General features: G+C 40.1%; 1 protein-coding gene across 1 annotated transcript; it reads left to right on the forward strand.

Annotated features, from left to right (window-relative positions):
* Positions 1 to 1,528: 1,528 nt before the first annotated feature.
* Positions 1,529 to 26,051, forward strand: arhgdig (Rho GDP dissociation inhibitor (GDI) gamma; the record flags this gene model as incomplete). The annotated part of the gene is made up of 6 exons (XM_079253516.1): positions 1,529 to 1,601; positions 11,782 to 11,955; positions 14,204 to 14,287; positions 24,609 to 24,685; positions 25,677 to 25,740; positions 25,855 to 26,051. The coding sequence occupies 6 exons, from the start codon at positions 1,529 to 1,531 to the stop codon at positions 26,049 to 26,051; spliced, it is 669 nt and encodes a 222-aa protein (XP_079109642.1).
* Between the last annotated feature and the right edge of the window lie 1,496 nt (positions 26,052 to 27,547).

Consider the following 27,547-nt stretch of genomic DNA (forward strand, 5'->3'; position numbering starts at 1 on the left):
CACTGTTTCTGTCCTTCGAGCTTCAACAGTGACTGTTGAAAAAGAAATATGTGTCATCTTTATATTTTTATTGTAAAAAAATACTACTAAAATTCTAAATCCACAGCACCTGACCATGCCGTGAATCAAATTACCACCAATGGTGCTTTAACAAAGAATGAATGGGGGTATGCATATTGTGACAGTTTACAAGCGTCTCGGCTTGTAAGAGGCAAGGAGCTGTTTCACATAGCATCCTTCATGACAGCTGGACAACCTCCGACTGACATATTAATGAGGCATGTGTCTCAGACTTGCATGAAAAGGAGTAGCCTGAGTCTCTTTGTCAAGTTGGAGAAGCAACCCCCTATTTTATTCTAAAGTGTCTGTAATTGCTCCAGGAGGGACTGAAAAAACTGAGAAAAGTAAAAAAAAAAAAGAAAAAAAAGAAAGTGGAATTAGAATGGGAACAAGAAGAAAATTAAAAAAAAAGGCAAAAAGGGCAGAGAAAGATCATGAGTCATGACTGAAGGGTGCTGCTGAGAGGGTGTGGTCACTAAAAGACAGAGGGAGATAAAGAAAATGAAGACAAAGGGATGGAGAGAAAGGAATATGATTGAGAAACAGAAAGCATGGAGATGACACAGTGATGAAGAAGTGAAGGGGCAGAGTGGACACATCGTGATATTTTACAAAGTGAAGACAAACGACAAGAATGCACAAAAGCACGACAGAGTTCGAGGAGTGCGTGAGGAGGTATGAGGTGTGCAGAAAGAAAGGAAAAGACATGAGAGAGAGAGAGAGGCAACCAGGGAAGCGAGGAGAGAAAGAGGGAGCGAGGAGGGGGGTAAAGGATGAGCTCATTGCAGTCACTGGGCTGATGACACGAGGAGGGGAGGGAGGGATGCAGGAGGGGAGGGGTTCGCTGCTTGTCTGCGAATCAATAGCCAGCGTCTGAGTGCCGCACACACACATGCATGCACACACACACACACACACCTCCAGACAGCTAAACCAGCATCTGCCTTCCACTGTAAGCCTTCAGCATCTCTGCTGCATGCAAGAAACAGCTGACAACATTTCAACCTTTCCATTTTGTTCCTGTTTCCTTCTTTGCCATTGAGCCTTTGAACTCCAATTTGAAAGAGACGAGAGGAAGTAGTGCAGAAAACCAGCTGATTCTCATGTCTGCTGATTCTCCCTCACCCTCCCTCCATCCTCCCTCTCTAGCTCACACATCACATCCACACCCACACCCAAGGATACCCTCCTTGCTTCTTTGCCGCTGATTTCCCTCACTCCAGCCTTTTTCCCCACACCGTTTTTGTCTTCCTCCTTCACCCCTCCAACTATATAGAGATCTTTTTTTCTTCTCTCCTCTGGGCAAGACATCCTGGCCTGACCCCATTTCTATGCGATTAAAGACTTTTGTGGATGCTCTTTTGTTTTTGTAAACCATCTTTGCTCTTCTATTTGTTGGTACCTGTGGAGGTTCTCTGGTTTTTCTCCAGCCAGCCGTCATACAGAGCGCAGCCCACAGTGAGGAACCATGCTGGGATTGGATGTATGTGAGTTTGGGGGTCAGGTGCTGGAGCTGCTGTGGCTGACCATGTGCTACAGAGGTGAGGTGAAAGGAGAGAGCATGTATACATATCTGTGTTTATTTAGAATAACTTTACTAAATTAAGTTATTCCACTTCTGATGAATTAACTTTTATTAATTTAAAAGCATTTTTCCTCTTTCAAAACATGTACATTTTGTGTTTTAGTGCATTAATGTGTGTGTGTGTGTGTGTGTGTGTGTGTGTGCGCGCGCGTGTGTGTGTGTGTGTGTGTGTGTGTGTGTGTGTGTGTGTGTGTGTGTGTGTGTGTGTGTGTGTGTATGCGTGCGACTGTGTGTCCTAAATGTCTCAAACCTGGTGGGTGTGGACAGTTTTACTGCCAAGACAAGCCAAAGGTGATCAAAAACTATTGATCGCATCTCCTGTGTGTGAGAGTGTGTGTGTGTGTGTGCACTGCTATGCCTTGTAGTTACATTCCTGCTCATTCAAAAGGGTGCATGCTCATGAATAGGCATGATGTGTGTGTGTTAAGGAGATGACACAGCATATGCAGAAGTCAATGATGTCATCAAAACCTCTTCTAATATGTAATAGCATTTGTCGCCTTTGTATTTGCAACAGCACAGTATATCCAAGACAGGTGTGTGTTTATGTATGTGTGTGTTTGTGCATACTGCAGTGGTCTTGAAGAGTAATAGATGGTGGAACTGTGCTGGGGTTTCCCCTCACACAGATGTGTGTATAAGAGTGTAACTTTGTTCAATTACATAAAACTACAGCAATAAAAAAGGCAATAGACATGAAAGGTGGAAAAACAGACGAGGGATTCTTGTAGGTGCAGATGTGGTATTTTAGAACCAGGAATAGTATGAATACTAAACATGAATGTCTCTGATTATATAGCACAGAAAAAAGTTTGGTGAAGTCGAATTCTCATGCCCCATTTACACATTTTAATACATTAAATAATTGTGTTCATTTGTTTACAGTTTAATGTTTATGAACTAGAAGACATGAACAATCTGAAATTTCACTGGAAAAATAAAGACAGTTTTTAACCTGTCTATAACAGACTGGTGACCTGTCCAGGATATGTCCTTTTGCCTGATGATTGCTCCAGCTATGCTCCAGCTTCCCCGTGACCCTAATGGACTAAGCAAAAAAAATACATATATATATATATATAAAAAATTTTTTATATATAAAATATATATATATGTTATATATAGGGATGTTTGTTTTTGGCTTTTTTACTAATATCCAATTTATAGATTTTGTCCAACTACAAATATACTGATATTTTGGAGTGAATTGTGCCAAACAGAAAAAAATATCTATAAACTATACATGACATTTTTTATATTTTGTCATTTTGAGTTAGAGGAGACCCAGCTGATGTGTCTGATATATAATATGTGCATGTTGTGTTGAAGTTGTATGATTAAAAAAGTAAAAACCAGTATAATTATTTCCCGATTAATCATTTTAATGTTGAAATCAGCCAATAATATCGGCATGCCGATAATATAGGACATCTCTAATCATAAACAAGGTCTGAGAAAACACATTGAAATTACAGACAATATTATTGTAGAGAATCTACAGAAGGTCCATCTGTGTGCTTATTTAACATTTACAGGTTTAAACAGATATGTTTGCTTCAAATCCTGTCAAACATCATCACTGCCCACATAAATGAGTGTTTTACATTTGCATGGTGAACAGATCTACATCCGGTAGAGGGCAGTGGATTGTTCAGAGTTTACCTACAACAGCAAACATGGTAACTGTGTCCTGTATCCAGGTGAAGTAACATCATAGATAAAATGTACTGAAATACACAGAGATGACAAAAGGAAAATTTTGTATATTCATATTTAATGGTGCGCATAAATGAATTTCTGGATGTTTAAAGAATCCATCTTATCAGGCCATTAAAAAAAAACAACTTCTAACACTTCATTTACCATGATGTTATACAGCATGGTATTTATGGTATTCATCTGTACTGACAAACTAAAGCTTCATATTTCTCACTCTGGAGGCAAGAACTCTTTGTAAGGTGAAAATGAAATTAATAAATTGAATTGAAAGTAATCATTACTGTGGAAACTTTCAGAAATAGGATTTTCCTCTTGTGCCCGGTAATTCCACACTTCCATCTTTGCACTTGGGAGATTTAGAGTGCCTCATCTGTGCTGATATTGGCAAGTATAAGAATGAAGTTGGTGTTTTATTCAGTGGATGTAAAGAATAAAAAAAAAAAAAGAAGGTACAGTTTGACCCATCCAACCTCAGAGACACTTGGGAAGCAGGGATTACTGAAAAATGACAAGAAGAAGATGAAATTTCGATTGGAACGTGGGAGGTAACTAGAGCAGAGGAAAAATGGCAAGATGATGAAAGCAGGAGAAAGAAATGGAACGTCTCCAGAAAGATATGGTAGAAGTGGGTGGACGACAGGAAGGAAAAATCGTAGGAGTGCTGCGAGGATGAAGAAATGGAAAAGAGAGTTTGAGAAAAGGAAGAAATAATGTGAAAATGACAAGACAAGGGAGGAAAAGAAAAGGGAATCTGTTGTTTCAGGGGGATGGGATAAAATCAGAAAGAGCAAAGTAAAAGAAAAAAAGGTCAATGTCCTGCCAGGAGCTGTTACCGACAGCGCAGATAATGTATAAATGTGTGTGTGTGTGTGTGTGTGTGTGTGTGTGTGTGTGTGTCAAGAGAAAGACTGGGTGAGGCCCAAATGGCTGAATGACTTTCATGAGCTGTCAGTCAACAGACAACAACTCGGACAGAGAGCAGCCGTTTTCACAAGGCTAACTAAATCCCTTTCCCACAGTCTGTCTTCATTTTCCCTCTATTTTATCACCCACTTCATTCCCCTTCATCCCCTTTTATTCTTTCATTTCCTGACCAGGAGCGATGCTCGCTGCTGTCTCTTTGTTTCCTTACTACTCTACTGACGTCTGCTTAGTATTCCCTTCCTTCCACTATCTCCCAGTGCCAGATAACAGAGCGTAACCTGAATCCCATCTTACTTCTCTCACTTCCACGGCTCACGCCTCCACACTCACAATGTCAACTTGTCAGATGAGAATATTTGGGAAAGCATCGTGTATCTCCTTCTCACATCATTCCTCCTCCTTATTTGTGTCCCAGCAGAGATAAATGAGCCTGTATGGGTGAGCAGACGCATGCGAGACCTATCCAGTCAGTCAATTAGACTACTTGGTGGCTCATCAAGGCTGACAGAGTGTGTGTGGGCAAAACGTTCACATGCAGGATTTTAATCTTTGTTATATAAATCTGATGCAACAAGTGCAAGTAACATGATTTGCGTGACTCAAACGAACGATTATTAAGAAGAACTGTTGCTGTTTTTCATCTTAAGCTGCTCTGACTGTCATTTAACAAGTAAGATCACAACATTAACACTGCATGTCAACACTGAAAGTGGGAAAACTGGTATGATAAATTGTGAGGAATATTATGCAAATTAAGGCTTCAACTCTCTTGCAGATATTTGTGACACTGTCACCAAACGCAGTCTTTTTATTTATGCTTATTGGAGAAACATTTAATATCTACACGGACGGTAAGATATGACAAACTTTGCTTCATTTCATGAAACTTCAGATGAGGGTAGGCTAGTTTAGCTTCCATTCAAGAGGTCTGAATCAGTCTCTGATCTGACCCAATACTTTCTGCCACTGAGAAACCAAAGTATATTTTAGCTTACCAGAAATGTGTATATCAGAAATGAATAAGAAGCGATGAGAAATAGCTGGTAAAATGTTGAACAGATCTAAATTAAACACAAAAAGCGATGAAATTTGGTTTTGGTCAATTAAACTTCACTTTAATGACACCAGCTGCTGTTATATTATGCATCGTTTAAAAGCTTGTTTAGTCACCTCTACTTTGACAGATATGTTTTAAGAATCAACACAGCTAGATGTGTTGGTAGCACCCCTCCAAAAATGTTCCAACCCACCCCCCCTCCTGCCTTATTCTTCTGTTGGTATGTGTGCTTGTTTTAAGGTTCAGGTGCTGTCAGGTGTGTGTCAGTCACAGATGTATGACTGGGACACGAATAGAAGCTAAGTGACAGGCAGACACATCAGAATGAGGTTCTGGAGCAAGTAGTGATCTCACATCTCCTGACTGGAATCAAGTCAAATGATCTGTGCATGGAGTGTGTGTGAATTACACTAGGTAATATTTCTGTGAGAAATATCTTAAAACAAGAGGTGAAACATTTATTTTGAGTTCTTTATAAAGTGAAAAGCCCTCAAAACTAGTTTATCTTAGTGTCCTTTTAGTATTCTTTCTCATTAAGAGAGAAAAGATATTAAAAAAAAGTTGATTCTTCTTAATTGAAGAATTGCTAATATTATTTATTTATTTTACATTTTTGTATTACATCACAATCAACAAGTCCCCCCCTTTTTTTCTGTTTAACCCTTTGTACCACTTGGTTGCTCACTTACATAAATTCATTTCATGACCTCATATGTCCTTATTGTTTCTGGGATTAAACAGACAAGTAACATCCATCCATCCATTTTCCCAACCGCTTAGTCCAATTAAGTGTCGCTGGGAAGCTGGAGCCTATCCTATGTTGTTGAATATACTGCAGGTGACATATCATCATAGTCTTGTTGTGGCAGGAAAATGCCCCACACACTGCGGTTACGCACAGACATCGTCCTGAAAGGCTATTGTGTTGCTCATTCTTCTTTTCCTGCCCTTTCCTCATTGTAAAACCTGGTAATGGCTTTTCAGGCGGCTAAAAGCTTCCTTTTTATCTTCTGTTGTGTCTTTTTGTGTCAGTGTGCGTGAGTCTTGGTGTCCCAGAGGCCTTGTTATAGTATTAGTGCAGAGCAGTGACAGCAAGCCTCAAAGGACAATAAAAAAAACAGCAAATCAACGCTCTAGGCACACACACTCTCTCTCACACACACACAAGACTTGCACACAGTTGACACACATGGGAAGAAAGAAAAAAGGCTTTCTGAAACAGTAAACAGTTATCTGGGTTAAGAGAAGAAAATGCAGACAGGAAGCAATTATGAAAACAGAAGCAGGAGGACTGAGGGGGCAAAAACAGTTCAGCTTTGTTTGCTGACAATCTGATTTCACATTTCCTTTTTTCATTTCCATCAATATGGCCCATATATGGTGCAGGAATTTGAAGTCAAATGTATTATTTGAGTTATTGTTGTTTCTAAGACAAACGCTCCATACTTCCAGAAAGCTACTATTTATTTAATGATAAGCAGTTCCTCTAATGAATGCATTGGAAACCAGAAATTGATAAAATATCACTGGCAAGCCAAAGGAAATTCAAGGAAGAACTGAAAAAAAAACCCCAAAAACTAAAACATGTTTATTTCTGCTTTTTGTAAGAACACACAGTATGAAACTGTACATGCTGTTTGACATGCTTATCTAGTAATTTTTGGCATCCCTAAAAACAAAAACAAACAAACAAAATGTGGATGTTCCACAGCAGCACTGTTGAAAATTGACAGATTTGAACACTTTGCTGCCCCTTAATGAAGGCTGAACATCTACTTTGCATCCTGTCTCTCCTCTGAGCTCTCTTGAGTTGAGTTACAATCAATAACTTGACTCTTGTATTAAAGTTTGATTTCAGATTCTCTCTTCCTTCCCTTACTTCCTTTTACATCGTCCTCTTGGAGTTTTCTTCACAGAATTGTTGCTGCTGTGTGATGCAGCGGCGTTAAGCAAAACAGAGTTGTCACATGATGCTCTTCGCTGGAATACATAGTTTTCAGAGCTTCTCAGCCTCAGGATTCCCGAAGGGCAACGATGTCGCCAGGAATTTGCATAATTAATATCAGTGTGCCATCAAAACCAATTAGAAGCACAGTTTCAAAGACGCAGTATATGTAAATTTCCGACCTTAAAACTTTGCATTGTGGATTGGTTTGACGGTACAGTAACATGTACGCTGTGCATGCCTCGAGCCACTGCAGCCCAACAGCATCCAGAGGAAACCGCAGGATACAGCTTCTTCTTCCAGGAAACATTTTTAGTGCAGGCATTTTGGATCCCTCTTCTTTGCCTGTGACTTGCATCGCAGTGTGTTTTTCAGATCTCATGTGACCAGTCCTTCCTTGAAGCCGTGCAGACAGATTGCTGTGTTGATTTTCTCTGGATGTGTTGGTTTAACACTAAAAGCCTGCAGGAAAGTACAAAGTTCTACCTCATAGCTTCATATTGGGGGGTGGAGTCTCGCTTTAAACTGTGCTAAAACATTGAAATCTGCTACAGGTTTGTAAAGACATGTTTTTGGGGAGATAAATCTGACACTTGTGTTTACTTATTGATGAGGAACAGAAGACAGATGGTTACATAGATGTTTAGCTGTTAGCTGAGCCAGACGATACAACAAATCCCCTTAATAACAATAAATCCCCACTGTCTGGAGCACATTTTGTTTTTATAGTTAACCAGTGTCTTGACTAGTTAGTTTTTTTCTTTCACTTTTGTCTGTAGCTGTGTGTTTCTGCTAGTTTTCCTTTACTTCCTTTCACTTTGAGTCTGTGCAGACAAGCAAAAGATGGTCGGGAACGTGACAGCTGTAGTGAGGCAGCTTTATGAGCGTTAGAACAAATCAACTAGTTCTGAAAGCAGATTGGACTGAAAGAGTTGGAGGACCGCATGCACTCACACTGATTCACACAATATGGACAGATTTGGCTCTGTTAGATTTCTTTTTAACGCGTAAGAAAACAGAAGGACATTCAGCTTGAACTGCTTAAATGGTGTGTTTTTGTCATTATTGTTTTAAAAATAAGTTTTTCAAAAATGTCAATACTAAACCCTCCAGTGTTTGTAGAGACTATATCTCTGTGGAGCCAACCCTGTCTTTCAACCTGAGTGGTAATTGATTCAGATAGCGTGACAGGTCAGCAGTCTGCAGTTCAAAGAGCAGCTCTCAGATGTCGGGCAGGAAACTGGTTTTGAAGCACTCTTACTGGTTTGAAACCCACACTATGTGAGTAAATGTGTGTGCTTACATGCTGATGCGGGGGAAGACTGCAGAGTTTGATATGTAAATACAGCCCAGTGAATCATTTATGAAGGCATGTACCATCCATATCTGACATACAAGGTGGTTGTGGATGGCACTGCGTGGGTTAACGATTTCTCATGTGTTTTCAGATTAAATCAGTTATTTCCCCAACGAAGCATGTTGAAGTTGGCTTTATACATATTATCTAACAGTATGGAAGTATTTAATGTAACACTCCATGAGGTGATTTAGTATGTTGTCCTGATTTACAGTAATTTGGATAATATTTTCTTAAAGGAGAGGAAATATGCTTATTAATCACATGGATTTAAGGCTGAGAAGTGCAAATCAATTAATCTGGTGAAGGGGTTTGCTTCTTCACAAACTAGGACCTTTGTGTATGAATGAAGAGGATGGCGCAAATCCATCACAAGCCCAGGGGCCACAAGAGTCATGGGGCCCGTATCCCAGAATTATACATAGACTAGAGAGAAGCATGAAAGTTGAATGCAAAACTGGTTTTGATTGACAGAAAAAACAATGGAAGAGATATTCAGATGACCATACAAGACACAATATTAAAAACATAAGGCATAAATGACAACATGAGACAATAAACAGTGAAAAATGACACAGAATTATCACAAAGAGATGAATAAATCTTAAAGAGTGGCACAAAATTACTTAAAATTGTTGAAGATAGAAGCTAAATTGTTGCTACTGTTTGCAAAATGGGCAAAAATCAGAAGCTTACACAATGACACAAAAATAAGAGTCATATACCAGACAAAATTTATTACAAAACTTCAGAAAGGAGACAGTTCAATTTTCACACATTTGGTTACATGATGATGTTCACGCTGTGTCTCTCTGCAGACACATCTATACTTGATGTTTACCAGACAAAAATGCAAAAAAATTCATGCATCAAACAACATCAGCGGGAGAATCTGGTGGAATACAATAAAAATGTCAAATATAATACTTTTCCTCCATGTGAAAAGCTGACGGTACAGATTGATTGTTTTTTTTTTTCTTTTCCAACAGTGAGACTAAAAAATAGTTTAAATTGAAGTCATTTTCCCACAATGAAATTGGCTTTTATAGGGTTAAATTTTCTGAAAATAATTGTTTGTTTTAATAGTTTTCCACAGGTCTAAAGTAATTTTAGTACATTTTTAACAAAGCTGAAAATATGCGAATGTATATTTATTTACATGGTCAAAATGCATCAATAGAGGATAAAAGATGTGTGAAAAAAGCAGCTGGATTAAATAAATATATGACTAAAAAGAAAAGTTCTTGCAAAAAAATCCTCTTAGAAACTTCAACACAACCAAAATGATCTCCGATAAAAATGCTTGATGAAGGTAGTTGGGAAAATGAGTAAGGATGCTTAAAGGTTCCTTCCTATAAGCAGATGTGATTATAATAATCCTGCAGAACTATTTCCATCGTTCTTTTGCTTTCTAACTGCATCCTTACACACAAATGTTACAGTTGTGAGTTTCTAATCTTAAAGGTTATTTATGATGCTAGTTAAGTTTAGATGATGCAACATGAATAGTTTGGACAAAAATGCTTTTACTATTCTACTCTCAGGAAAAGAACTGCTTATGGACACTTATTGCAATTTCTAACCATATAGTGAGAATATTGTGTTTGGACTGAGAAAGATTTAGAAGTTTTATAAGCTTAAACTGCAAAGAGACAAAATGGCAATACATCATGTTGTCCTCTTCTTCCTGGGTGTCCTGGTCCTTTTTTGAGCAGCTACGGAGGATCTGTGTTTGACTTGATAACCATTTAGATAAAACAAGAAACCTGACTGCAGAATATTAAAGCCATCAGAAGCCAATCATGAAGCTGAACTCATACACACATGCATATAGTTTTTTTTTTTTTGTGTTATTTTCAGTCGTACAAAAGAGACAACAGTGGTGTCACTGAATGGAAAGGTACTATTGTTGCCATGGTGATGGGCAAACGTAGCCATTTTTTGGCCTTGACTCAGTGGTTTGCAGCTGCAAGTTGAGGACATGCCTTCACAGAGGAGTTCAGGGGAATACTCTTGCATCTGTTTGTGTTTGTGAACAGCCCATGTCATCCAATTACCTCCACACACAGCTCTGAGGGGATGAACACCGTGCCTTCTCATTATGAGCAGTAAAACAGAACCGGAGGATATTACACAGGGCTGTTACAGCACAGTAACCAGATTGTCCTCAGCATGGTTTCCAAATAACTGGAGTCCAGAGGCATGCACTGCTCATTTGTGTCTGGAATCTTTAATTGACAAACTGCTGCATCATTTTGTCAAAATAGTTATTCTGTCAACTCTGCGTGATAGTTTTTGCAGATGCTGTCAAAATTAATCACTTTCATCAAATCTCTGTAATTCTCACAGTCTATAAGCATTGGGTGTGTGGAGCTGCAGATGAGATGCTGAAATCTTTACTTGCAAACCACATTATCAAATGTCTGCAAGGTTGAAAATGTAATCAAAGTCTCAGATGAAATCAAACCCAGATGGTTGGAGCTAGTCTGCGGTAATTTACATCATATACAGAGATGCTGAACGTTCTTGGCTGTGCTGCCTGACTGTTCAGACACTGAAATATAAAATAAAAAATACACTAACCATGATCCCTGTTGTTGAAAATGTTTTCCTTTTCCTCCTTTGCAGTTTCCAGATTTCTTTAGCGTTCTGATGCAACCATTTGGGAAAGTTTTGCTGCATCACACTGAAATATTACTAATAATTTGCTAAATGCTGTCATTTTTTGTATGGCATTGTTATTATTCAGTCTAAAATGTTTCTTCTTAGTTTATACTAAGCATACAGTAGTTTGGGACCCATCTTGCAGCGTGTTGTCCAGTCCTTTCCAAACCTATTTCCTCTCATAGCTGCCTTCAATCCAGCTACTGAATGAAGCTGTTCAAACAGGCGAAACATTCAATCTAAAGTTGGGAGCCACAGATTGAATACAAAGCTAAAATAATTAACTTGTAAATGCTGAAAACTGTAGTTTTGCTGCTCCAAATATCAAGCAAAATCTAACTAACTTAATTTTACAGGTTTTAATTTGAAATTTTTCTTCATTTCAGCTTGTCTTTAAAACCTTATTAAATACTAGTGAGCATAAGTTCAAATGCACATCTCCAATCTTCTTTTACTCTTCACTGTTAAAGGTCTGCTGGCTGAGAAGAATGATCGGTCTATCAAGGAGGAGGAGGATGAGAGAAACCTCAACTACAATCCCCCGGCTCAGAAGTCTCTGCAGGAGATTCAGGAAATGGACAAAGATGATGAAAGTCTGGTGAAGTACAAGCAAACCCTTCTGGGACCAGAAGGGATCACAACAGGTGTGTGTGTGTGTGTTAGTGTGTTTGCTTGCCTATGGAGGAATTGGTGATTTACACCGGTGCCCAGTATTACTGTAGCTTGAATGATAATATTCATGTATTATAACGACTCGCTGCATAACTCAAACACGCTGCAACAGAGCTGCTGGTCTCAGCATCTTTTATCCAGCAGCCAGGCCATGATAGCAGGGAAATTGCTCTTAGTCCTTCACTGCTGTAACTCAACACCACCTCATCTACAGCTTAGTACGATTGAATTCACTAAGATGGGCTGTAATGGGAAAATGGAAAAGCACAGTAGAAAAGAGAGTTTATTGTCAAACACAAGCTTTAAACCTAAGTTTTCCCTTTGAAGCAATTATTTTTTTCCCACCAAGTTGGTTCCAGTCTGACTAAAAGACAGAGGCTTTTAGCTATTTCTTCCTTTTTCAGAGGGCTCCAACAACAACAATAAATACAAAAAAAAAAGAAAAAAAAGAAAAAGAAAATAGTGCTACGCTGGGAGCAGCTCTTTTTTGGGTGTTTGGGTGCAACCACCAGTTTAAAACCCTCGAATTTCCTGCAATTCAAAGTTCTCCCGCTGCATCTTCAAACAATGTTTACTGCTATAAACATTGTTTAAAAAATTGTCATCTGGCATTTATGTATCTTATTCAAACCAGTCTGTGTGAATGAATTTTGTGCCTCAATTCAATTATATGGAAAATAATTTGAAAACACTGGTTGGCTTTGTTGTGAAGATTCACAAGGACCAATTGTTGATGTTAAATCTGTTTTAAAACACATTTTATAGTTTTATTTTACCATGTCATTGATTTAAAACTTATAATTCCTAGTTATAGTTATCTATTTAAAGCCATTTGATTTTGTTTTGTTTTGTTATTTTATTTGTTTTGTTTTTATTGTTCAATGTTTATGATGTGTTGTTGTCGTCCTTGTAAATGAGGGAAAGCTCAGTGATTAACAAGGTAAAATAAAGGTTAGAAAAAAAAGGAAAACTGGACAGGTGATGTCAGGACATTCATATGCTGGGAAAATTAGGTTGAAGAAGGCAATCTGTCCATGTAAACATGAGCTCTCCCTGCACTGTGGTCCTTCACAAACTTTTCAAAAACACTGAATACAGTGTGGAGGGGGGTCAAACATTTACTGTGTGATTGTTTTCCAAGCTTTTTCATTATAAGTGTTTTCCTATTTCTTTTTCTTCTCATTTATTATTATTACTATCTATTTATACTTGGTTTCTGCTGTTTTTTGGGCATGTAAAATATTTGCTTTGTTCAACCAATTGAATGAATTCACAAACTTTCCAGTAAAAAGCGATGTTAAAAATGATTTTGTTCTGGATTCCTGAATGTGGAAAACCAAGTGACTGCCTGGTTGTAGAGACAGACATAAACTGGCACAGGAACAGCTTTCATCAACAATGGGCATAGGTGTATAATCCAGGTGCCATAAAATAAAGTCCTGCCATGTTTTTGGATCTACCTGTGCATTTACAACAGGTGTTTTCACTAACAGGCTCATTTACCTTGCAGTGGAGCTGAGCTAAATAAATTCAGCTGGTTTACTGCTGGTTGGAACAGCTGTCAGAGAGGAGTTCTACTTTATGGCATCTGGATTGTACACCTCTGACAATGGGCCTTTCAAATTTAGATAAGCACTTTAATGTAAACATTGGTCTAAGCAGCAGCTAGATGGCTGGAGAAGCAGATGCTAACAGCTGCACACTAGCTTGGCAGGCTGCCTGGTGACAAATTTTTATTACTGTGTTGTGGAAAAAGAAGAATGTAGCTGCATTATGATTCAGATACTTCAACATGCAGGTCACTTCTGTTGTTTAGAATACATGTGACTTCATAAATGCGCTACAGGACTTGCACAGTCTCATTGACACGCCCCCTATTGATGATTAATTGGACATCCGTTTTGTATCCCTCCCATAGTGGGAGTGCTCTGGGTCTTAACTTGTCTCTTCTCATGTCCCTTTTTCTCTTTTTCCTCTCTTCCGTTTATAATGTCATCTTGCATTTCTTTGCAGGACTCACAATGGTGCACTTTTAAAACCGGCGGTTGCTATCTGCTAGCTAGCTAAACTGCAAAGTCATGCAGTGTACCGAAAGAAAAACTTTTCTCAGCATCAAGATGATTTGTAATTTTTTTAAAATCAAATATCAAACTGCCAGATGCAAATATTTGAAGAAATGTATGTATATTCTGTAAAAATATGCAATTTTTCTCCCCCTAGACCCGTCAGGTCCTAATGTCAACGTGACCAGACTGACCCTGCTGTGCGAAGGCGCTCCTGAACCAATCAGTATGGACCTTGCAGGTAAAGTCTTTACCAAACCACTAGTGAGGCTGGTTTTAAACCAAACCCTGGTTCGTTTAATGGTACTAAAGTGTGTTGCATATTTAGGACTTCCTTGTTCTGGTGGGAGACTTCAATGCTCATGTGGACAATGACAGTGAGACTTAAAGGGGAGTGATTGGGAGGCATGGTTCCCCCCTCTGAATCCAAATGGCATTTTGTTATTGGACTTCTATGCTCATCATGGATTGTCCATAGCGAACACCATGTTCAAACATAAGAGTGTCCATATGTACACCTGGCATCAGGACTCCCTGGGCCGCAGTTTGATGATGAATTTTGTAATCGCATCATCGGACCTGTGGCCACATGCCTTGGACACTTGAGTGAAGAGGGGGCCCGAGCTGTCAACTGATCACCACCTGGTGGTGAGTTGGCTCAGGTGGTGGGGGAGGAGGCTGATCAGATCTGGCATGCCCAAACGTGTTGTGAGGGTCTGCTAGGAATGTCTGGCAAAGTCTGGCTTCAACACCCACCTTCAGCAGAGCTTCAACCATGTCCCAACTGAAGCGGGGAACATTGAGTCCGAGTGGGCTGTGTTCCATGCCTCTATTGTTGAGACCGGAGCTGTAGCCGTAAGCTCGTTGGTGCCTGTCGTGGCGGTAATCCCAGAACTCGTTGGTTGACACCAGCAGTGAGGGATACCGTCAAGCTGAAGAAGGAGTCCTATCGGGCCTTTTTGGCCTGTGGGACTCTAGAGGCAGCTGATAGGTACCAACGGGCTAAGTGGGAGTTGGCTTTCGTTGTCACCAAGGCAAAAATTTGGGCATGGGAGGAGCTCGGCGAGGCCATGGAGAATGACTTCCAGATGGGTTTCTGGTCCACCATCCGGCGACTCAGGAAGGGGAAGCAGTGCTTTGTCAATACTGTATACAGTTGAGATGGGGAGCTGCTAACCTCAATTCGGGACGTTGTGGGTCGTGGGGGGGGGGGGGGGGGGGAGGGATACTTTGAAGACCACTTCAACACATCTTCTAGTGAGGAAGCAGAGCTGGGGAACTCAGGGGTGGACTCTCCTATCTCTGGGGCTGAAGTCGCTGAGGTGGTTAAAAAGCTCCTTGGTGGCAAGGCCCCGGGGGTGGATGAGATCCACCTGGAGTTCCTTAAGGCTCTGGATGCTGTGGGGCTGTCCTGGCTGACACGCCTCTGCAGCATTGCGTAGACATTGGGGACAGTGGCTCAGGACTGGCAGACTGGGGTGGTGGTCCCCTTTTTTAAGAAGGGGACAAGAGGGTGTGTTTCAATTACAGGGGAATCACACTCTTCAGACTTCCCAATAAAGTCTATTCAGGGGTCCTGGAGAGGAGGGTCCATCGGATAGTCGGATCTCGGATTGAGGAGGAGCAGTGTGGTTTTCGTCCTGGTCGCGGAACAGTGGACCAGCTCTATACCCTCTCTGGGGTCCTGGAGGGGGCATGGGAGTTTGCCCAACCAGTCTACATGTTCTTTGTGGACCTGGAGAAGGCATTCGACCGTGTACCCTGGGGACTCCTGTGGGGGGTACTCCAGGAGTATGGGGTACCGGACCCCCTTGTACAAGCAGTCTGGTCCCTGTACAACAGATGACAGAGCTTGATCTGTATTGCTGGCAGTAAGTTGGATTGGTTTCCAGTGAGGGTGGACTCCACGAAGACTGCCCTTTATCACGATTTTGTTCATAAGTTTCGTGGACAGAATTTCTAGGCGCAGCCGAGTTGTTGAGGGGATCTGGTTTGGTGGCCTCAGGATTGTGTCTTTTCTTTTTGCAAATGACGTGGTCCTGTTGGCTTCATCTGGCCATGATCTCCAGCTGGTATGAGAATCAGCACCTCCAAATCTGAGACCATGGTCCTCAGCTGAACTATGGTGGATTGCCCTCTCCGGGTCGGAAGTGAGGTCCTGCCTCAAGTGAAGGAGTTTAAATATCTCGGGGTCTTGTTCACGATTGAGGGAAGGACAGAGCGTGAGATCAACAGGCAGATTGGTGCAGCGTCTGCAGTAATGCAGACTCTGTCGTGGTGAAGAAGGAGCTGAGCCAGAAGGCAAAGCTCTGGATTTACCAGTCGATCTATGTTCCTCCCCTCACCTATGGTCATGAGCTGTGGGTCGTGACTGAAAGAAGGAGATCCTGCATACATGCGACTGAAATGAGTTTCCTCAGCAGGGTGGCTGGGCTCTCCCTTTGAAATAGGGTGAGAAGCTCGCTCATCTGGGGGAGACCCAGGACACGCTGGAGGGATTATATCTCCCGGCTGGCCTGGGAACACCTTGGGATCCCCCCCGCAGAGTTGGCAAATGTGGCTGGGGAGAGGGAAGTCTGGGCTTCTCTGCTTAGGCTGCTGCCCCTGCGACCCGACCCCGGATAAGCAATAGAAGATGGATGGATGGATAGATATTTAGGATGTGCCTTACAGCAAGGCATCCCCATCCAATATGCAGCATTTTATGTGCAGTGAGGCTGCACTGGGTGTGTCTATGCTTGCAAGAGGAAAGACAGCAACATATTTGCATTGTGGTCTATACTCAGAATTTGACCAGGGTGAATTCATGTATAGATACTATGTCAAGCTATATTTGCTTGAGTGGAAAGGATGTTCTACAATCCATGTGTGGACATTTCTTACCATGATTTTACCATGTGCAGAATAAGCTTTGCATTGTTCCTGTGAGAGGATTTTCCTCAATATAGTCCCAGTTCCACTTAATGCACATTCACAGTCAAAAAGACACCATTACCAGCAGCTAATGGGAAAGGTCATCTGGTTGCTAGGCAATACTGACTTCGTACTGTGCCATTTTCTCTGATACAAACAGAGAGACTGAAAGCATCAATGAGCTTTTAACGTTCACATTTCAGTGTGTAGTCAAAGATCAGCTGAAAGGCACAGAGTGGGGAGAGCAGGTTGTTCAGTCCAGACACACCTACAGCTTAAACCTCTGGTCTCAATCAAAGATGATGGAGAGAGAAAAAGGTGGATTAAAAATAATTTTAGTAATCTTACATCAATTTTAGGCAGACAGATAGACTACATTATATATATATATATACATGTTTATAAATGTATTTGTGTAGATGTTGAATAATTAAATGACAGAAACAATGGAGTGCTAGATATTTGTTTGCAAGATGAGAGAAACACATCCTTTACAAATCCACCGTAAGGCTGCAGTGTAATAATTGAATGTTGTATTGTGTTGCAGTTAGAAAGCCAAGCCTGCTGGACTGGATCTGAAATGGACTTTCCATTGCAGGTTAAATGCATTACAGATCCCATCATACACTGCAGGCTGTGCTGTTATGTTGATGGTCCTGTAAAAGTAGAGCGAAAATGAAGGGGCAGCAAAACAGGGTCAGATACAATGCACCAGTAGAGACGGCTGCTCTGCACTCTAAGCGCCTGAGTGGAGAGAGGATGGAGACACTCAGTCTTACCGCACGCTTGGCTGGTCTTCCACCTGAGATCTTTCACTTTTTTTAAGAGTGTTTGGGTCTGTGTGTTAAAGCGAACCTCTCAGATCATAACTTTCCCTCCTGCGCTCAGAGGCGCTGAACTCTCTGTCACACATCAAACTGCTGTGTGTCTGTCACAACAACAGTGAGGGGAAAAGCTAGCTGCAATACTTGCTCTGTGGTTCAGTTTTAGTTTGTTGTGAATCTGCCAGCAATTATCATACTGGTATTTATTTTATTTTACTTTTATCAATAACCTCTGTTTATATAAGCTTAATGGTGCCTTTGCAGTAATGCTTCTGTTGTCTGTTCAGTGGTTGTTGACTCAGAACAATCAGAAAACCTTCAGCTGCTCCCTCTTGAAGCATCTAGAAAAGATTTCAAGGATTGTCAATGATAATATTTCATTCAAACTAAGCCAGTATTGTGCTTATAACAACAACAACAACAACAACAACAACAACAACAACAACAACAACAACAACAACAACAACAACAACAACAACAACAACCAACAATAATTATAATAATGCATGTGTGGCCACTTTGTTATGGTGTCTGTCTCTTGTAACTACTGTGTCCAATGATAGGCTGATGGAGTACAATGATGATTTTGTAGTCATCTCAGCCTGATGCATATTCTCATTTTCCTGTTAATTTTCGGTTATGAGTAAAAATGTACAAAAATGGCAGAACAACAGTTTCCATAAAGCTAAAGTGGATAGGATGGTATTTGGAGATGGAGATGTAATAATGCTGATGAGAGCAAAAAGGGGAAAGAAATGAAGGAAAGGAAGTAAATGTGAACTTCCTTTGCTATGTTTCTTTTGTTGTTCTCAGGATTGGTTTTGTAATGTGACAATGATGTCAGTGTGTTCAGGCAAAACCGTCATGAGACAAGCAGCGGATGTGGACGTGTTTCAGTCACCAAAAGGTGTCAAAACTTTTCCAAGATAAATCTGGACACTAAATTATTGAATAGGAATGGTAGGCAAGATTACAGTAATATCCAAAATTTGTGTTAGACTGTAGTTCATACTGGTTGTTACTATCAATCAGAATGGTGATTTAAGGCATGTGGTAATCATTCAAGATTAGACTGACCCCTCCAAGTTAATGTACAAGTGATTTGCAAGAGCAAATATTTTGACGGACACAGAGTGGTGTGTAAAATCTGCTTAAAATACCCACAACTGTCAAATGTTAATAAGATGTGTAGAGATACAAAAATACAAAACAAAACAAAACAAAACAAAACAAAACAAAACAAAACAAAACAAAACAAAAAAAAAAAATCATCATTAGTTTATCATTTTCAAAAAAAAAAAAGTCAGGATTGTGTGTATCTGAAGATTGAAATAATTGAACAAATCCAAAACGTGCTGCACAGGCAGGTAAACCAGGACATGTTAAACCGATCAGAGCCAATAAGTAACATTGGTTAGATATCTGGCAAGGAACTGACAAAGGACAAAATTAGAGGTTATATTTATACCAAAAACAAATGTTAGTGATCGGTATCTGAAATGTGGTGTGAGGAATGGACACCAGATTTCAGTGCAACACTGGAAAACAGGAATTAAGCTTTAAAGCACCGACACAGGATGTAAAGCTATCTGAGGAGGAACAAAACACTCCTCATGAAAATTATTAGAACAAGGTCAACACACCGAGAAAACATGAAAAATGAAAAAGAAATGAAGCAAAAAGGAAAGTATAATAGGTAAATCATGTAGAGTTTACCTCTCCCGTTGTTTATCACAATTTTGGGACAATCATGCTTTCAGGTTTGTGTGGTTTTACTGGAGTGAAGAATGGATCCTTTTTCATGGCAGCAAATCCTGGGAGCAAAAGCCACAATATCTTTCAATTCAATTCAATTTATACTTATTTAAAAGGGACAATGCCAGTTTAAGAACGTCATGTACAGTTTACAGATGTAAACAAGCCAGATTATAGCCATAGGCTAATTTCCATCTGTTGTCCCCTAACTGATGGTCCCTAAAATTACAAACTAAAACATTGTAAAAGCTTATTATTCCATTATTAAACAATCATTATTATAAAAGTCATTACATTAGTTAATACACCCAACAGACGTGCCTGAGTACAACCATAACAGAGTGCAGTCAATATAAATAACATTCAAAACAGCAGTGTTTCAGGGTGAAATACAAAATGCACGTATCTTGAGTTTCTGCCGGCCGAGAACGCGTTCAGCTTATTGTCTATTTCATACAAACGGGCTGTAATAGTAATAATCGAAGTGTACAGGTGGATAAGTTATAATAATTATCTGTTACATACTAGTGGACTAAAATAGTATTAGTCGAAGTGTATAAGTAAGTGAGTTTATAATCACCAGTATTCTCTATGTAATAGAAGCTATGTTACTAATAATTACAGCTGATGATATTTATTTATGTATTGCCCTGGCTATTGTGTCTAATAGGCTATACTAATAAGTACTACAAATAATTATGTCATTGTTATGGGTCCTAGCCTATGATTGATTAGATATGTTAATTGTAATTCAACTAGTAATTTTAAAATGTGTACAGGACTGTTTAGATAACAACCAGTCTTTTAGCTCCATTTTAAAATACATATATGTGGGACACTCTCTGATTATGTGTGGTAGGCTGTTCAATTGCTTCCCACCTGTGACAGACAAGACTGTCTGGCCGAAAGTGGTTGGAACTACACAGTCTCCTCTCGCTGCAGCTCTCGTTACCCTGTAGCTGAAGATGAAAAAGGGTCCCCTTAAAACCTTTTCTAGATGTTTCAAGAGGTACAACCTGAAGGTGATATTCCTTAAACAACAACTGAAACACTGTGAAGATATCTATGGATAGACCATGAAAGAGTCGTGGCCGCAATACGGGTCCTGATTCTCACAGAAACAGAGTTAATGGATAAAATCTCTAAAAAGAAACTAAAGATTTTTTTTTTTTTTTACCCACAAAGCTATCACTGCCAACTACCAAGAGTATCTGTACATACACTGTGATATGTATGAATTCTGTGATACTTGTCAAATGTGCTGCATTTGTGTCTTTTTAATATGAATTTCTGACAAATTGCCACCTTTATCCATGTAGTTATGGTTTTAAGGAAATTTTAGTAAATGATGAGAATCTGAACAATAATGCAAACTCCTGCTTGTAGATCTGTGCAATACAGAACTATTTACTGCACATAACACAACACTGTGTAGTACATAATGAGCTTCACCAAGAACTACCTTCACAGAGAGTTTATAAGTCGTTCTGGGGCCCTAAATCCAAGCTGTGACTTAAACTTTTATGTTCCAGGAGTTGTTTTGTTGAGCAGCCTTGCTGCTGCACATTAAGTCATGCATTGTTAACACCATGCAGCCTTGAGACAGTCTCAGCATGCAGGCAGTAGTGTGTGTGACTTTCAAGGTATTTATCTTCATGCAAACACTGGTAAGCTTAGTGTGGCATTGAATTCAAAAGACTTGGATTCTAGTGTGAAGTTAATCTGCCGTTTCAGGTGCAGGAAAAGAAAAACAACCAACTGGGCAGACAGAAAGAGAATTGTCTGCTGGCCGAACACTTGCTGCTTCACTGATTCATACAACATGTTACTGACCAGTGTCATCATTTTAAATAAAACTGCAGTTTAATAATTATTTAAACGTATGTTTGAATTGTAGATAATTTTCAACAAAGCTTATTTGTGGAAGAAAGTGCATTTGGTTGTTGAGGCAGTCCTGTGTGGACAGTTTGTGGTTGTGCTGGCTGAACGGCTCTCATAGTGGCAGTTCAGTCAGTTCCAGTTCAAGATCACCGGATAATACAAAACTATATTTAGTGCACACAGCTCTAGCTTTATCTTTATCTTGTCAAAATCACAGCTCACAAAGTATGTTGGCCATCCAGCCAAATACTATTTTTAATTCAAATCTTGCTGTCTGTCACTACTGTGCCTGCAAACTGTTGGAGAGTTTAATCTGCAATACAATATCAAGCTTTAAACACTGAGCATATTGTAGATTACAGTTATACTTTGACAATAATTTATCAGATGATAGCTTTGTATGATTTCACCTCGTACATGCTCAGGATGCAAGATGGGATCAAGTCAAGATTCTAATGAATTGGCTCCAATAAATGTGTGTGTAAAGTGCTCTGAGATAACACTGTTGAGAAGTAGTAGTGCTATACAAATAAAGCTGAATGGAACTGAATTAATGTATATTTAGCTTTGAAATAAAGCTGATGACTCCCGACCCTGGATTAGAATAAGTATAGCAAATGAATCGCTGAATGAATAAAGCTGATGATGCACACAGTGTGTGTGTGCGCAACCATAATGAATAAAAACCAAGAAAACACATTTTTTTTCGCCATATCTTGTTGAACACGCTAAAAATAAGATAAGATGGATCTTCTACATTCATTGGCCACTTTTTAAAAAAAAATTATTATTAATATTATATGCGCCTATTCCTTCACTTGCTCACACAAACATCAGTCAGCCAATCACATGGTGGCGACTCATTGCATTTAGGCTTGTAGACAACTTCCACACACAACCATCTCTTTGGTTTACAGAGAATTGTCCAAAAAGCTAAAGGAGTTTCCAGTGTGTCTGGACTCTCCCTTTTAGTCAGTGTGTGTGTGAGAAGCTCAGCCATTTGCAAGGGGATCAGAGTAGACCCACTGCTCTTCTGCATCACGAGGATTCAGATGATGTTGCTCAGGCATCTGGTTAGGATGCCTCTTGGACTCCTCCCTGGTGAGGTGTTCTCCCCAGGATGGGGCCCCTGGGAAGACCCGAGATACACTGGAGGGACTGTGTCTCTGCTGGCCTGGAAATGGATCGGATCCACCTGGAGGAGCTGGAAGAAGTAGCTGGGGTAAGGAGAGGAGCTTTCCTGCTTAGGCTGCTTCCCTCTGAGACCTGATAGAAAAGAAGACACATAAATGACTAGTCCAAAAATGATCTAGAGAGCAGCAGCTGATTGGACAAAAATACTTTGTTTATGTCAGAGGACAAAAGGAAGACCAGTTGGAGATGATTAAAAAAGGCAAAAGTAACTGAAACAACCACTGGTCACAACCAAAGATAATATGAAGCAGATGGGATACATCATCAGAAGACCACACTAGCGAGTACCACTCCTGTCAGCTAAAACCAGGAAACCAAGGCTACAATTCACACAGGCGCAGTGAAACTGGACAAGAGTAGACTGGAACAGGTTGCCTTATCTGATCAGTCTCCATTTCAGCTGCAGGTAGAGCCAGAATTTGGTGCGACTGACCGGAAGCATGAATATATTCTGCCTTGTATCAAAGCTTCATGCTGCTGCTGCTTGTGGGTGATGGCATGGGGGATGTTTTTATGGCACACTTTGATACCCTTAGTACCAACATTGCATGGTTGTCTGAGTATTGTTGCTGACTATGTTTATGCCTTTATGACCCCTTATACCTTCATGAAGTTGAAACCATTTCAAACAGACATGACAATAAGTTCGCTGTACGATGGTTTACCACAATCACCAGATCGTAATGCAACAGAGGACCTTTGGGATGTGTCTTGTCACCTTGGATGTGTTATTGACAAATCTGCAGCAACTGTGTGATGCTATCTTGTCAATATGGAGCAAAATCTCTGAGGACTGTTTCCAACACAACGTTTAATCTATTACACCAAGAATTAAGGCAGTTCTTAAAAGTCAAAGAGTCCAACCTGGAAGTCCAGCATGGAAAATAGTAAAAATACTAATTTCTATTTAAATATTTGTTTTTTTTTTTTCTGCCATCTGTGCAATACTTGCAGTTAGCATCACCTGAAAACTGACAGCGTTCAGGTTTTCTCATTTATATGCAAACGTGCATGTGTGTGTGTGTGTGTGTGCGTGTGAGAAGAGCAGGTAGACGTCTCTCCACACTGACCTACTTTCTCCACCACACACTCCCAGAGGAGGCCAACCTCTTTCCTCCTCTCCTAATCTCTCGAGACAAGAGAAAGCTGAGGAGAAGAATCAGAAAGAGGAGGAAGAAGGTAGTTACTGCAGTTCTCAGATGGAGATGACTTGAATTAAAACAGACTGGAAAAGATACGGAGCAGTAAAATAACACCCTGAAACCTCAGCTCCTAAGGAACGTTTTCTTTTATTCTATGCTGCTTTGCACAATGTTTAATTTGGTCCCAAAACCACCGAACCCCGAAGTCTAAATTATGGCGCAATCAAAACACACGCAGGAGGATTTTATATAGTAACAGCCTTGTGTTGTTTGCTGGTTTGTTGTACTTAAAGTTCCCAAAATGTCCCATAAGGGCTCAGTTATATTTCCAGTGGGACACTAAACATCTCTTTCCTTCCAGTGATCTGTGTGTTTCTGGCTCTGTCTCTTCCTCCTCTTATCACACTGCTGCCATCTGTTTTTTTTTTTTTCAGTTCACCCCAATCCTTTATCTCTCCATCATCTCCTCATCTTTTCCTTCCTCTGCCGCTATCTGTCCATTAGGAAGCACTCAGGACTGATGGGCAGCTTTAAATTGACATATAAAATGATTACACAGTGGATGCATTTCTGATCGCTGTGTGCTTTTACAATGGCCTTAGATGAACCCTCACCCCCCCATTCAGTATGAACTTATCCAAACCCCACAGCCTTACTGAGACAGTTAATTGTACGATGGAGACAGTCTGGTTTTATGAGTGATACATGACCCAAAATGAAAAAGTTGCACAGGAGAATGAATGAAAAATGAATCTCCTATTGACATATTATACCTGTTCGTCTGGATTTAACCAAAAATGGGAGATTTGTATGTAATTTACCTCTGTGACTGCTTTGCTATTTCTCTGTGCAGGAGATTTGAGTGCTCTGAAGGAAAAAAGCTTCACCTTACAAGAAGGAGTGAAATACAGACTAAAGATACACTTTAAGGTAAGACAGATAGATTAAGCTTCTGAAAAGGCTGCAGAGATGTATGGTGTGTTATAACCTTTGTGCTGTATATGGATAAAAAAGCTGCTCCATCACATATTCACAGTAAGTGATAAAGAGCTGGAGGGGGAAATACATTGATGAGTAAGCTACTATGGACTATAAATTCAAACCACAATATCAAACAAGACCATTATTGCTTTTATGAACTCTTTCAGAGCTGTTCAGCTTTATGGGCAACAGCTCTATTGTGCCTGAAGGGATTAAATCCAGCAAATAAAAGCTCATCAGCAACTTTTTGGGGACTGATAGTTGTTTATTTTCCTTTGTCGAAATGTTAAAGTTGATTTCTTTCAGTTAGATTGTGTTTTTGCTCTTGAAATTCACAGTGTTGACCATACAGGTGAAACTAAACAGAAATATATCGTCCCCTGAGGATAAAACTTGCTTACTTTGGCACTTTCTTGACTTTTGCCTTTAGCACCGCATGCTGTATGATTTTTTTTTTCTTTTTCCATAAATGTCTGGACAGCAATTGACCTTTTTACATCTGTGCTTGGGGGTGGGTTGGCCCCCTCCACGACAGCCCTGGCTGTGGTGTGGGCCCCAACCTGCCCTGATCTGGGCACTTCATGTGCTGACTCCCCCTCTAGTTGTTCCCCAAGACAGATCCCAAGATATTGTTTTCTCACTTCATCATCAAGCCTGATGTTTATCTTGAGATATGTTTTTATATTTTATGTTTTAGCTAAAGAGACATAAACTCTGACTAACTCTGTTAGTCAGAGTTTATGTCTGACTAACAAATACAAACATTGACTCTGCAGTGCTGTGAGGACACCTACTGGCCGATTTCTGTCACTGCAAAAATAATTTCTTGGGATCAGGATGCTCCAAATTTCCCTAAAACCTTTAGTTCTGTGCATGTTGTTAAATAAAGAAGAGTTTTTTAATAGGCAAGAATTCAACTGATAAAGTCGTGTGTTTGCAGGTGAATAGAGAAATTGTTGCCGGCCTGAAGTACCGTCATGTGACCTACAGAAAAGGAGTAAGAAGTAGGTTCAGTCTCAATAATCTAGTAAAAACCTATTAAAAAAATTATCATGACATGTTATATTAAACTGATGTTTTTTTCTTTCTCTACACGTATATTCTGTATGATCCTTCAGTAAATAAAGTGGTGTGTATGGTGGGAAGTTACGGCCCACGTGCGGAGGAGCAGGAGTTTCTGTGCCCGGCTGAGGAGGTTTCTAAAGGCATGATGTCTCGTGGCCAATATCTGATCAAGTCCTGCTTCACAGATGATGACAAGAACATCTATTTATCCTGGGAATGGAACCTCAACATCAGCAAGGACTGGAATTAACAGAGTTGGCAAGAAATGATTCTACTCTTTTCCCTTTTTTCTCTCCCACTCTTTAAACCCCTCTTGCCCATCCTCTTTGCCACCTTCTGCCTCATCATCTTATGAGAGCAGCCTTGCACAGGTCAAGACAAGAAGCTCTGGTTTCTCTCTTCCTTCTCTATTTCCCTTCCTTTCTTTTCCTGAGAGCGGATATTCTCCAGTTTTCATTTCAGGTCCTTTGCCCCCTCCTGCTTATATTCTGGTTGGAGAATTAAAGCATCAAAGGAAACATTGTCTAAACACAGCAAAACGATGGCATGAAACTGCAGACAGTGCTGCTGTAGCCCGCTGCACTCATTCATTATGATTTATTGCTAAGATGTGCGTCATATACTATATTTCATGCCTTATTAATAGACTCTTCAAATAGGAGATTAAACTTAGGAGTGATGAGAAGGTCCTGGACAAGCCAACATTAGTTTAAAGAGGAGGTCAGACAGATGAATGCTGGTGGTCTAAAGGCAACTCAGCAACAGCCGGAGTAATCCAAAACTGAGCTAAACTATGTCAGAAACTGTGATGCACGTCTGTGCCTTACAGTTTTTTAATTAAGTGACCTGTACCTCCAGAATACCACTAACTCAGATGTAAAATTGTAAATAAATGCACAGTTGAAGCTCAAAGGCAACATAAAGGCCCGTCTCTGTCGTTAAGATTTGGAGAAGGGGTTTTAGTCTTTGTGAATCCGCGTTCCAAACAAACCAACAGCCCTCTGAGCTGATCCTGAAGCTATTAAAGTATTTTACATCTTGGTTTGTTGCATTTCCACTGACTACTTTGGTGTAATTTAAATTTAACAGATTCACTCAAATACTGTGGATATTAAACCTGATGTGACTGAGACAAAAGGTGGAAACAGAACACTGGCAATGTTTAACCAATTAGACACGTCCAGTGACCCAACCCTGGAGTTCAGGATATTCTTCAAGGTACTGACTCCATATATCAGAACCATGGTTATGTCTGGAATCTCACTCCTGGAGCTCCGTATGGGTCCTGTTCCCCATGGCGGGACTGTAAGGGAGGGTTAGGAAAGGACCTTCTCATGGTCAGAATGTGTCTGATGCAGTCCTCCATGCATCGGCTGCAGCTTGTCCAGTGAAGGAACATAAAGAGACTACATCACTGTTGTACCGTCCTCCTTCCACTGGCTCATACTTTGCTGTAAGATTCATTTTTAAAAAAGCTAACTATATAAACAAACTAACAAATTAGGTTGTGTCTAAAACTGGGTATAAAACAAGGAGACCCCAAACCTTTGTACCCCACCACTTCCTATTAGAGCTGGACAAAATAGGTTGTTCTATTGCTATATATTAATAAAGTTTATTTGAACAAATTATCCAGTTTTACAGCTTCCCTCATGTGAGGGGATATTATAGTCCAAAGCTAAATCTGCTGAAACAGACTGATTTGATAGCAGTATTGCACCGCTGGGCTTTTTCCTGAATGACAGA

The sequence above is a fragment of the Telmatherina bonti genome (genome assembly GCF_933228915.1).
Source record: "Telmatherina bonti genome assembly, chromosome: 14".
NCBI classification, from domain to species: Eukaryota; Metazoa; Chordata; class Actinopteri; order Atheriniformes; family Telmatherinidae; genus Telmatherina; species Telmatherina bonti.